Consider the following 12,324-nt stretch of genomic DNA (forward strand, 5'->3'; position numbering starts at 1 on the left):
TCAATAAGTTCAAGCTGATGATTATTCCAAGCTTTAATCAATGTATAAAGGTGTGTCATCCATATCGGTCTTTCATTAGGGAAAATATGAGACCTTTACAAATACATCTCTTATAATCCTAGGATGCTTTAGCTGCAGCAGGTCTGCAAGTTCTTCACTCATAACCTCTGTAAGAAAACCATAGCTTGGCAAGAAATCAATATGAGACCAAACATTAGAAGGCCCTGGTTGATTCGAAGGACCAAAGAAAGGATTTTGATTACTTACTTCAAAGAAGAAGCCTCTCTCTCGTTGTAGTGCAAAGTTAGCCTTCATTGACCAATAAAGAGTTTCCTTGATTTGCCAAACTGTTCTAGGTGTAGTATTCGAACCACTCCAAGGAATTGTGATTCGAAGAGGAACCATCATCATGAATGCTAAGAACCTTGAAAGATTTGGAAAGATTGTCAAAACCACTTGTTTTAGGAGTTTCACTCAAAAAAAGAAGAAAGAAACAGTTGCGTTCTCCATGATGCCTTCCATAACAAGCAAAAAGAAAAGAAAGGACAAGTAGCTAGCAAGCTATGAAATACAGTCCCTCGACTTAATGTTGATAGAAGTTATGCTTGTATAATAGACATTGAATTGAAGCTAGCTCTCTTCGAAAATTTGAGGTAAATTTTGTCTAATAAACAGACAAACTACTTAAATGCTAGAGTTAACTGTGCTTGGTAATAATGATATTATTAATTGAAATTGGGATAACAACTTTCCTTTGGATGAATAATTACTAGTTCTGAGGGATCGTTTTTGTGCATGGAACAAAATTGTGTTCGTAGTTCTATTTTGCGTCAACAAGGAGATTTGGCTAGGTGGGGTGGGGAGCAACAATCCATGTCTACTAAAAGAAATTGTTTCCTGACAATTTAACTCTTAAGAATTATTATTTTTTTAATTTTTATCCAAATCAATATCATTTTATTAAAGACATAAACTAGAACGGCATCGATTTGAAAGAGGTTCGGGTTGACTTGTCAATATGAAAATGGACCTAGCCAACCCATGACCTGGGGTTTAGGATGCATTTGATGACTATGGGTGGAGCTTGGGCAACCATGTTCGCAAAGAATTTCAAATATGTTGAGGCACTCATGGTTGCTTGAAATGGAACCGCAAGTTCCTTGCCTCGGTATCCTTAATTTATTGCAAAGCCGCCCGAGGAGAGTTGGGGTGTGCTAGTTAGCATAACCCACAATAGTTAGCACAAGTTGTTCAAGTTTAGGATACGCGAAGGACATGGATTCAAGTCCTATCCTCGTGAGCCTCTGACTCTTTAGAATCACCAACTCTACCTGAGAAAAAGGGAAAGTCATGAAGAACTAGCTGTGGTGGCTGAAAAGGACTCTCCTATGCTAATTGTAAATATCAAAATAAAAATAAATAAATCAAAAATAAAAATTTTCATGGCCAGGGAAGTGCACTGGAACATGTTGATGACAATCCTAACAGGCAACTATCATTTGTAAGAAGACCACCTATACACAAGGGAAAATGAAGATATAAGTGCTATTTGTAACCCAATGTACAAGGAGAGCAAACAAAGACATGCATCGCCTAGAAACAAGACATGAGCAAAGGCAAAACTACATGACACCAATATTTTCTTTAAAAAATCAATGCACCCCGAATTCGAGGTATACAAAGCAAATCCTAGTACAGTAAACATACATCAAGATGGTGTTTATGGCTTCTAAAACATTTTTCTTTCTAAATATCCTCAACCAAAAAAAAAAATATACAGAAGAAATGCACCCCAGCTGCTAGGGACAAAATCCAGCTCCAGTTTTAAGCCTTTCATACTATCCTGTAATCTAAAATCCACCAACTCCAATCTAATTAGTTATCTACAATGCTCTTTTGCAGCGTCCTTTGCTTCCTTTGCCCTCCATCTACAGGATAACAAGAAAAACAGTAGTATGGTGAGTCGAGAAGGAGAAGAATTGATGAACTTACTATACTCAGAATGGCACAAGTCTCAAACAAGAGCTGCCCAAACCACTACGGATTTAAAGAGATGTTGAAAATTAAACATGTAGGCATCAATAATCAAGTTCATGGAACCACTAAAGAATTTTATAACAGATAACTTGCTTTTATATGATGGTTCCCACTCTCTTTTGTTATTTCTTTCACTAACCCTCAATTGAATTTGTAGTATAATTTATCTGTATATTAATTAATCCATTTTGCAATTTGAAAACTCAAAAACTACCAATCCTACTCAACACAGCAAGAGCCGTGTATCCATAACTATATATGTATGTGTTAATCATTAGGCCATATGATCAATCACATGCAGAGAATGGAAAAGGGAGAAATCACAACCCATCCCTTCACCCTTTAATATTTCAGCTGGCTAATTAATCCATCTCATCCTCACATAAGCTCAACCCTTAGTCTTCGTTCCGGCACATTCATTTGATGGTTTTTGCGCTCGTAACAGACATGAACCATTTCAATGAAGGGCAGTCGACTTGACTAGTGTCTGTGCGCGGGCATGCATGTGCATGCACGCGCGACAAAATTCAAGATCTTGTTCGCTGCATGGGAAGTACTACAGAGGCTTCACCATCCTGTTTATTTGGTATTCTCCGGATCTTGTAAAGTGTATAAGATAAATTAAAAAACCATTTTAAAATTAGGAAACACACTGCAAGTAAACTTTCCAGTAAGAATCGCAGCAATCATCCATGGAAAATTTTTCTGAGGTCCAAATGATCATAGATAAAAGAAAGCAGATATTGATAGTAAAAGGATTGCATTATAAAGTATTGAATCACCTAAATATGCACAACAAAAGCAAAGCTAGTCATTGTTCATTTAGTTACAGCAAGAGAACATCGAGTAGATACAAGCCTAAGAAAGATTAGTAACATATTCTAACTCACATTATATTCGATTTGAGAAACTTTAAGGTGGAGCTTGGAAAATTCCATCCCTTGTGTGTGTGGCTGAGAAAAGGCTTCCTTTCTTCAATTACACAGGGAGAAACTATAGTGAAATAAATAGGTAAAAACTCATTAAATCTCCAGTCATAGTTCTCTTGTATATGAAAAGTGTGCCATAAGCTGCAAGCACTATGTTAAAACAAATCAAATATTCATGATTATTACCACTGGGGCAGAGTCATTCATCTCCACCATTGACATTGTTAGTCTTAACAACTTTTGGCAGATTGCTATTCATCAGATGTTCTCCCCTTGGCAGATTATGTTCTCCTGGAATAAAGAATTCCTTGATTCAGACTCAGAAAAAGATAGCTAACTTAAACATGTATTTCTTACCATCTGTTTCATGATTGTGATTTTGAGCTGTTGTCCTTGTTATATCAGAGCTTAACACACGTGCAAGATGCTTAACACGATTCAATCGTAATGCTTTTGGAGGTGTGCCTGAACCAAGGTTTCAATACGAAGGTGGAACATACATAAATGTCTCTATTATAACCAACATTAGACACTCAATTGACAAACAATTTGATTCACATGAGACAATCAATTAGCAAGCAATTTTGAACAAATATTTATGATACAGGATCAAATGAAAATAACAATATTTAAGCTTACAATTGGAAGATGTGTCTCCCTTCATCGTCAAATCTGCTGGAATTTTGTGACCATCACCAATATCCAGGGTATCAACCAGTGACCGAGCAAGGTGTTTTATATGGTTTAGACGTGACCTTATAGGTAATTTAGCTAATTTATGCGCTGGAACTTCTAAACCTGTTAAAAAAAATCTATTAGTAAGTACCAAGCTGCCTTCATATCAAATGCATTACAAAAATGACAAGCCTCACCCACGGAATTTGCATTGCCGGCATTAAAACTTCCTTGTCTTTTTTCCAAATCAGCATGACAAACACCATTAGATTGGACAGGAACCGAGATAGCTGTTTGATGATTTTCATCACTCAGGACCATAGGCGATTCATCACTATCCACAAGACCGGATTGATTGATCTGAGGTTCTCTCACATTTTGTGCTCTTTGTCTCCTCAACTGATAGTTTCTACGTCGTCTTGCAAGATGTTTTTCTCTCTCTTCAACACTCATTGCTTGCCTTCTTTGTCTGTCTCGTAATCGCCGCCTTTCTCTTTCTTGCTCCTTTTGCAAATTCCTCAACACTGCTCTTTCCGTTAACTCCTTCATATTCTTCAATTATTTCATAAAAAAACTCAATGAACCCACAATCTGAACCAATAATTCAGCACTTAAAACACAAAATAAACCAAAAAAGATAATTTCTTTACCAACCCAGATACATAAAGCAACGAGCTTTATAAACCCATAATCAAAACCACCACCAACCCATTAATCAAAATCTCCTCGGCATCAGAATTCAAGCATTAAAAATCCAAAAACAACCTCAATATGCAACAAAAAATAACTTGTTAAAGACCGTAACTTTCACATTTTCTTGCTCCAGATGAAAAACTGGAACAACACTATCATCTATAATTCATGAAAAACAGAAGCCATGGCTCATTTCATCCAATTAAGAAACCAAAAGATCATAGTAATCTCATGATTAGCGCTGTAAGGACAAGATAAACATTACAAGAAAACAAAAAACAATGCAAAAAAATTGTCAAACTAACCTTAAGAATGTGATCTTTATAATGTCGGAGCCAAGATTTACTTGTCTTCTTGATTTGTAAGAGAGAGAGGAAAAGAGAGAGAGACGGAGAGAGTGACAAATAAGGTTTGAGGCTGCGCTTGTTTTGTTTCGACCGAGTAGCGTGCTGAATTGTTAATACCAAATTTTGCCAAATCAGGGGGTGATTTGATGCATAATTTAGGCCTAATCAATCGATTCCTTTTGCAGCTAATTAGGACGGGGTAATATGGGCCATTGCCATGTGAAACCATTGTTTTAAAATTCATACAGGCCAGGCTCAGCAGAAACTTGAATTGATTTGGGTTAAAAAAAAAAAAACTTGATTAATCTTGTGATCTAATTAACTTAGACATGACATAAATAAAACTTGGACATTAATTCATTGATTTTTTAAAAAGAAATTGTCAAAATAATATTATTTTAATTTTTTTAAGTAGAGTTTTCTAATTCCTTATTCAGTTTTTGTCTTGATTCAATTCTAAATTAAATCTTAAACTAATTTATAAAACCCAAAACAATTTAAGAAAAGATAAAGTCTTATTCCAGTGTTCTCTTTGGATTTGGAATAGATGTAAATTCACGTGTAATTCATATAAATTTTTTAAAAAAAACATTGTTTTAATCATTTTTTTGAGTAGCATGTAGTAACCACAATTATTTTTTAGAAGAGTTGTAGTATAAGGGAATTGATTGGAGTGGCAAGTTGCGGGTTAGGATCCCAATCCGATTAAAAAAAAAACTTCTAATCCAATTCGAAAAAAACGCGGTCCGAGCTACACTCGCGACACCGAGTCTAATAACTATGAATTCAAGAATGGTCCATTCTCCATACCTGGACACTGAGAACAAAATGCATCTCAAAATGGAAAGTTGGCAAATTCATCATTTCTGTTCTTAACAATCTTCAAAAAATGCATACTTTGAACTCCGAGACTGCAAATAACACAGACCTACTCTTGTTTCATTCCATGGTGGACATGTGCAATGATTTGAGGTTGTCTCAACACTAGCTGTATTCTCCCAAAAAAAGCTAATCCCATTTCTATGAGAATGATAACATCACTACTGATTGTTCTCTAAATGAGAAAAAAAAAGGGGTAAGACTACATTTACAGATTACATTTGAGCTAAAGCTATTCGGTTTTCACCGCCAGGCAGAAGAAGTTGCCATGTCTCTATCTCGCCAGCGAAGGTAAAGAGCCCAGTCTCTCTCCTGGACACTATAGTCCCTGTGGTATTCCTTCAACAAATCTTTAACGGCAGTAGTCACTGAAGAACCCAGTGGGTACTGATTAAATCCTGCCATGGTAAATCGAGACCTCCACTTCGCAAGAAGTTCATGCCGTTCAACCCTCTCAGCTTCCTCACAAGCGATCATATTGACAATGTCTCGAGCCACACACTGCTGCTCTGCATTAATCCTCTGCCTGACATCCATAGAGCCACCAGCGGCAATAGATTCAAACATAGCTGCATAATAATCTAGTGTCTCGATGAATCTTGGAAAGAATGGTTTGGTGTTAGTGTTGGATTCCTGCTCGACAAGGGTCACGATCCTTGGTGACAAACTCTTCACCATCCTTATCAATCTATCTCTGTGATTCCATGTGTTCACACTCTCATCAGGCATGTGGTGCAACACGTACGGAAAATTCACAACCACAGCTTCTCCAGGTTGGACCCTAAGATGTTCCAGTTGAACCTCACAACCATCCATGGCAACATCATGGAACTCAAATGGCACATTGCAGGACTCAGCAACTTTAGATAGCCTTTGTCCCACAATATCAAGTCCTCCACCACGAGCATGAGCTGATTGAGAATCATCAACACCAGTTATATGAATTGCTGGGGGTCCACCTGGCCGGCAAGCAAGCATCTGCATTAGAAGAATCCACTGGCTTCCCTGTGCAATTTGGAAGTCAATGATATGAATTCTGGGTTCGTATTCTACAGCTTCTCGAATGACAACATTAGCTGATGCGTATGCAAACTTCCAATAAGGGCATATCTGATAGAGAATACCCATGTAAGTCATCAAATCGGAGCTGATTGGTGCTTCACACTTCAAGGCTCTGTAGATTTTACTTCCTGAGAGTTCTAACCTTGCCCTAAGCCCTTCCAACATATAAGCACCCAACCGCTGAAGTGGCTCTCCAGAGACTGACACCATTTGGTCCAAAACATGCATTAGTCCTGCTGCTCTTTGTATATCAGCATTTGATACTGCATCAGCGCAGGCAAGGAGCACATGCTTAAGATCCAACCTCGGGATCATTTCCATCATTTGGTTCCAGTCCCAACTTGAATATGGTTCCGCTTGGTATCCTCCACTCACAAAGCAAAAACTGCCGCTGTCAGTAATATCAGATTCAGGCCCAAGCAATGAAATTTCCAACTCCCTCAATTTCTGCCTCAGTATATTGCTGTCATCAGCAGAGGAAGATCCACTCAAAGGAGATCCATATAAATTTTCAGGGGAATGACGAGGATCAGAAATGCATGAAAGTGAACCCTGGGATGAAAAGGGGCTTCTGTTGGATGAGATGCTGGCAGCAGGAGAATCATAGACAACGAAACCAGCAGTCGCTGAGGATGATTCCAGGGTAAAGAATTGTCCTAGACATGTCTCAAAGGAAACACTGGTTCCTTGGCTTCCAGCATCTGAATACATATTCTTGTCTAAAATTTGGATATGAGACAAACCATATGTATCAATCTCTAGCACTGGCTGGTGGTAAAACCCATGGATGCCAGCTGATCGGTGTTTCTGAGAGGTTTGCATCTAGAACTAGCTCACTGATGGGCTTAGCTCAGACAAGAGATCGTGGAATTGATGACTAGCCTTTTCTATCAGAATTGTCACCTTCACTTGGCAAAGCAATGACTTTTAGAATGCCACATTCTATAATCACTGAACACTTATAAACAGCGAGGCAGCTGCCAAGTCTGAATTCACTCGTCACCACAAAACTTTTTGCTGTCCAAAATGCATCCTTATCCTCGGCAATGCATTAAAAGACCACCACAATCTGTTACAAGGACACAGCACATGATCAGTGCGTATTGACAACAGAAAAGTTAATGAAAAAAGAAACAGACAAGTAAGAGCAGGTGATAATCACTATACGTAGAAAGACCATCCAAGAAAATAACGAAGGGGCCAAAGTAACCTGGTATATAGTACAAATAAGTGACCAAATTCAACAGAAAATGAAACCCTAGCACAATCATGGACTTGGCAACAAGGCAACCTGTACAAGCAGGTACGTGAAAGAAGTGAAGAAGTCCTAACTTGGATTTGGGCTGATAGTACTAAGGAACAAAGTCGCTTTGTGGATCATTGCTTCTCCGGGATGACTTGATCCGTCAACTTTTAATAAAAATAATCGAATTTGATCATCAATTACAACCAGAAAAGAGCAAAATCAATGTTCTGGACCATTTTTTTCCCTTCTTTTTGACTTCTCAAGTTGCTGGCCATAGTCACTTAAAAAAGTTCTAAAAAGTTAAAAAACAATTGACCATAAAGTCAATCCGCGGGGAGTATGAACGAGCAAGAAACAGACTTGCGAAAAAACAGATCACTGACAGTTTCGTTGATGGAAACAGCAAAGAAAAAAGATTTCAAGAAGCAAGAAAATTACATCTTTGTTTCGAAATAAATTCTAGCCTTTGGTATATCATGTCCAAGAAATACGAATGCAAAAATTTCTGGAGAGAATTAAGTAATAGCTATTCTATCAGTACAAAATAGGATAATTGAGCAATCAATTTTTTTAAAAAAAGCTTTTCGATCAAACTCCGTAGAAAACAAAGTGGAACAGCCGAAAAAATCTGAGAACAAATACAAGATCTACCATTTAGAAGTAGGGCCTATGAATCCCTTCTCCCTAATCCGGTTTCTGCTATCAATCAACCTATGCAGTTCAACCCACTATTGCAGAATAATTTAAAAGCAGCAACGAAGAAATACGCAAGTCTTGTAAGAACAGACATCGAGTTTGGCAGAAGCATGATCAACTACATGTAGATCCAAATGAAAATGAAAACTGATTCATAAACACATGATTCTCCGTATCGAAAAATATAAAATAAATGGGAAAAAATATATTCCATAATGATAATTGATCATCAACAACCGCTAAAAGTGACCATCCTTGGAATCAGAAGCTATATCATCAACTGAAAGAATAGATTCCATTGTGTTACCTAGAATTTAAACCATTACTTTTAGAACAAATTCAACTCACTCAATGAAAACACCGAAAGCAACCGAGTATAAGAAGAAGAAGAAGAAGACGAAGCAGAAGCAGAAAAGGCACTTTAAAAGCCAAAAAGTGCTTGTAGTGGACAAACCGACACACAAACCAGAAGAAAAAAAAAGGGGAATAAAACAATTCATTCCCAGATGACAAAGCATAAAATCACAAACCAACAAAAAAGGTCACAAAATTAATAGGCTATGAAATTTCCTGTGATAACAAACAGACTGAATGCATCCTGTGACAAATCTAATCGATCTTTCAACAATTTAAAGCACTGATTTCCAAGCACAAACAAGCAACCTAAACATGCCTTTTCCACTCCTTAAATAGCTAAAATCCATGGCAGTTAATACATATCTACAAGTAGTAAAACTTTTCAAAGGATGTGTACAGCTATACCACAAGAACTAAATTTTATATCTCTCCCCTTAAAAGATGCTAACTTTCAATTCAAACAAGAAAAGAAAAGCCATTTCCATGAATTCTAACACCAAACCACATCCTTAAACTCATAAATTCTTAAAAATAAATGAACTTGGACCTCAAATTCAGTCCAAAACATTAGTTAACAAACAGGAACCTCAAAAAGAACCATAACAAGCTCAATTTAGACAGGACCCATCAAGAAAATCATACTTAATCATCACATTTAATGAAATGACGAGTATGTATGTATATATATATATATATATATATATATATATATATATTTGGTGTGAATGAAATGATGAATTCACTTTGCACACCTTTAACTCTCCAAAGCTTTCTCAGGTTTTCAGTTTGTGTTTGATTCTTTCTTGTGCAGCGAGCAAAAGAGAAGCAACCATAGTTCAAGGAAGAGGAAATCTGTTGGCATTTTATGGTCTAACGTGAATGACAAATGCCCCTCGAATTTTATTTATTTACATTAGTACCAACCAAACGTGTACAGAGTGATGATTGGGACGACGATAATTCCTAGAAGTAACGAGCTTAAATGAAACACATGAGAAAAAAAATAGCAAGTTATTACGGTACCAAAAATATATAGAAAAATATCACAATTTAATCTTATAACATAGCATTATTAGAAACAGCGTAATTCCTTATAAATTTTATTATTTTTAACAGCAAAATCTAATTTTTAAAATAAAAATATAACACAACAAGAGGTTTTTATAATGTTCCAAATAACACTACTTTTATATTAAAAAAGATTAAGTGATGTTGTTAGGAGCAAGAAAGTCTAATGGGTTGGGTTCTTTCGAACAAGATAATTTAAGAATTTTATTATTTTGTTAAATATTTCTTTATTTGTGCTAATTTATCAAATATTTTTTTCACAATTGTTAGTTTTAAAAAAAATCACAATAATCACAGCTCTCAAGTTGAATCATTATACCGTATTATATTATATTTGTGGCTTGTAACAACCCAAAATTATTTTGTATTCAAATACAATAAGTAGATCTCAAAGAAGAAAATACAAACTCAAATATGATCAAGTTGCTAAAACTCGAGAAAAAACAATTTAATTTTAATACGGGAAAACAAATTCTAAAACACCATAAATTATATTTGTAACGTGAAGGATTCAAGTGGCTGTCGTACTTTAGAGAATGAATGAATCCTTACGTATTCATACAACTTGGTCAAGAATGATGGTATACATGTACAGCATGGTTATAAAATACGTAATGAAATGGGAATATTCTTGGTATTTGTTGCCTCCATTGGGCATATGGAAGTAGATATCTGAAACTTCTTCTCTGCGTGTGGGTTAGGGGAGCTTATGGGATTTTGTTAGCTTCGTTTTGTTGGGCGTATGGACTGAACCATCCTGCCACAAATGTTGGCTTGCTGTGCTTAAGGTTTGCACTGCATGCCCACTTCGATAAGCACACATACTATGATACTCTTGTCTTCTCTTGGATCTCCTGGGAGTGGTTGTCTTCCTGTCGGGTTTCAGAGGAGTAGAGTTCTTGAAATGGAAAATTAGGTCGTTTTTGTCCATATTAATATGTAGCGCTGCGTATCCTGCTGTTTTTAAAAGATGTGGTATGATAGTAAAAGATTTAAGATTTGTATAATAGGTTTTAAATTTGAGTTAGAGCATACAATTATTGAAAGAGTCTGAAAGTTAAGATTTTAATTATTCATACATTTGGATCCATATAACGCACTTTATAAGGGGTGGAGTTTTTTCTAATCTAAAAAAAAAAGGTATTCTACCATCTAATTCATCAATTTTGAAGCTCATTTTATATATTTTTAGTTTTTTTATGTTTGTTTCCATAAAATATTTTCTTAACTTCAGGAAAAAAAATTCTAGATTTAGTTATATGTTCAGCTAGCTATATAAAAAATTATTTTTAATATGCAAAAACTAAGTATGAAAAGTAGCTTCACCATTGAAAGAAAATTATGTTTATTTACATATATATAAACCCAATTAAAATCTAATAAATGATCATGTGTTATTGAGTGTTGACAAGTCTCACCAACTCGAGATAAACCAGTCAAGAAAATCGTTTGAATTTACTAAAATTATATCTTAAATCTTCAAGAGCAAGGAGGGGAACCTTCAATGCTAACTTGCAAGGTGACATCTGAATTGATAGGAGGAAAAACCCTAGAATTAAGTGCAATCAATCATGGGTTTTAGACTAAATTATTTATTTTCAACATAATGATAACGTGGTCTGATAAATATATAAAAAATTATGAGCGAAGGTGTTGAATTCTTCTACGGGGCAATGAGTAGTTGTTGACCTTACAATAATTAATTCACGGGTATATAACTAAGGCTTAGAACTTGTAAGGTATTTAAGTAAATTAATTATGTTTTCCACAAAAAAAATAACATTATTAATTGACTGAAGTAATGATTTAACGAAGAGATCATTCTGGGATGGATTAGGATTTGATTGATTGAATATTAATTGTAGATAGCATGGAATCAAAAGACCATAATAACATTATTAATATTAACGCTCTTTCTTCTTTAAAAAAAATTCCTGTTAAGACTTTCCATTTATAATAATAATAATAATAATCATGAGTTAAAGATTAAAAAAAATGATCTTCCCCCTATTTTTTTATACTAATTAACTTTCTTTTTATAATACTTCTATGAGTATTGTTTTTAATTTAAGTATATCAATTAAAATTTAAAATTATATATTTTTTTAAGCTTCTAGAGTTTACATCTTAAATAAAAATAAAATAAATTTATCAATTAATATATATATATATATATATTTATAAATTTAATATTTAACCGGTAACACTATCAATCTAATTGATAAAATTACTAAATAATAATTAATTTTATATAACTTTATGAATGATACAACCTAACATTCAAAATTTCTCAAATTATGTAAGATTTCACGGTAATTATTTTCTTTAAAGAGTT

General features: G+C 35.1%; 2 protein-coding genes across 5 annotated transcripts; both read right to left on the bottom strand.

Moving 5' to 3' along the window:
* Nucleotides 1-1,623: 1,623 nt before the first annotated feature.
* LOC105110981 (uncharacterized) lies at nt 1,624-4,841 on the bottom strand. Of its 3 annotated transcripts, none has more exons than XM_011006203.1 (7): nt 4,640-4,841; nt 3,839-4,232; nt 3,606-3,764; nt 3,324-3,431; nt 3,153-3,257; nt 2,928-3,030; nt 1,624-1,928 (listed from the first exon to the last, which is right to left on the bottom strand). In XM_011006203.1, exons 2-5 carry the CDS (start codon nt 4,188-4,190, stop codon nt 3,166-3,168), a joined length of 711 nt encoding a protein of 236 aa, XP_011004505.1. In that variant the 5' UTR covers nt 4,191-4,232; nt 4,640-4,841; the 3' UTR covers nt 1,624-1,928; nt 2,928-3,030; nt 3,153-3,165. The 3 variants fall into 3 exon arrangements, with proteins under 3 accessions (XP_011004505.1, XP_011004503.1, XP_011004504.1); XM_011006201.1 differs by having other exon boundaries at nt 3,839-4,193; nt 4,640-4,830; XM_011006202.1 differs by lacking the exon at nt 1,624-1,928 and adding an exon at nt 2,318-2,636 and having other exon boundaries at nt 3,839-4,193; nt 4,640-4,830.
* Nucleotides 4,842-5,525: 684 nt separating this feature from the next.
* On the bottom strand, nt 5,526-9,770 carry LOC105110983 (scarecrow-like protein 13). 2 transcript variants are annotated; one of them, XM_011006204.1, is made up of 2 exons: nt 9,674-9,770; nt 5,526-7,691 (listed from the first exon to the last, which is right to left on the bottom strand). In XM_011006204.1, the coding sequence occupies exon 2, from the start codon at nt 7,442-7,444 to the stop codon at nt 5,804-5,806; it is 1,641 nt and encodes a 546-aa protein (XP_011004506.1). In that variant the 5' UTR covers nt 7,445-7,691; nt 9,674-9,770; the 3' UTR covers nt 5,526-5,803. The 2 variants fall into 2 exon arrangements, with proteins under 2 accessions (XP_011004506.1, XP_011004507.1); XM_011006205.1 differs by having other exon boundaries at nt 9,665-9,740.
* Between the last annotated feature and the right edge of the window lie 2,554 nt (nt 9,771-12,324).

The sequence above is a fragment of the Populus euphratica genome, unplaced genomic scaffold (assembly GCF_000495115.2).
Source record: "Populus euphratica unplaced genomic scaffold, PopEup_1.0 scaffold389.1, whole genome shotgun sequence".
Lineage (NCBI taxonomy): Eukaryota > Viridiplantae > Streptophyta > Magnoliopsida > Malpighiales > Salicaceae > Populus > Populus euphratica.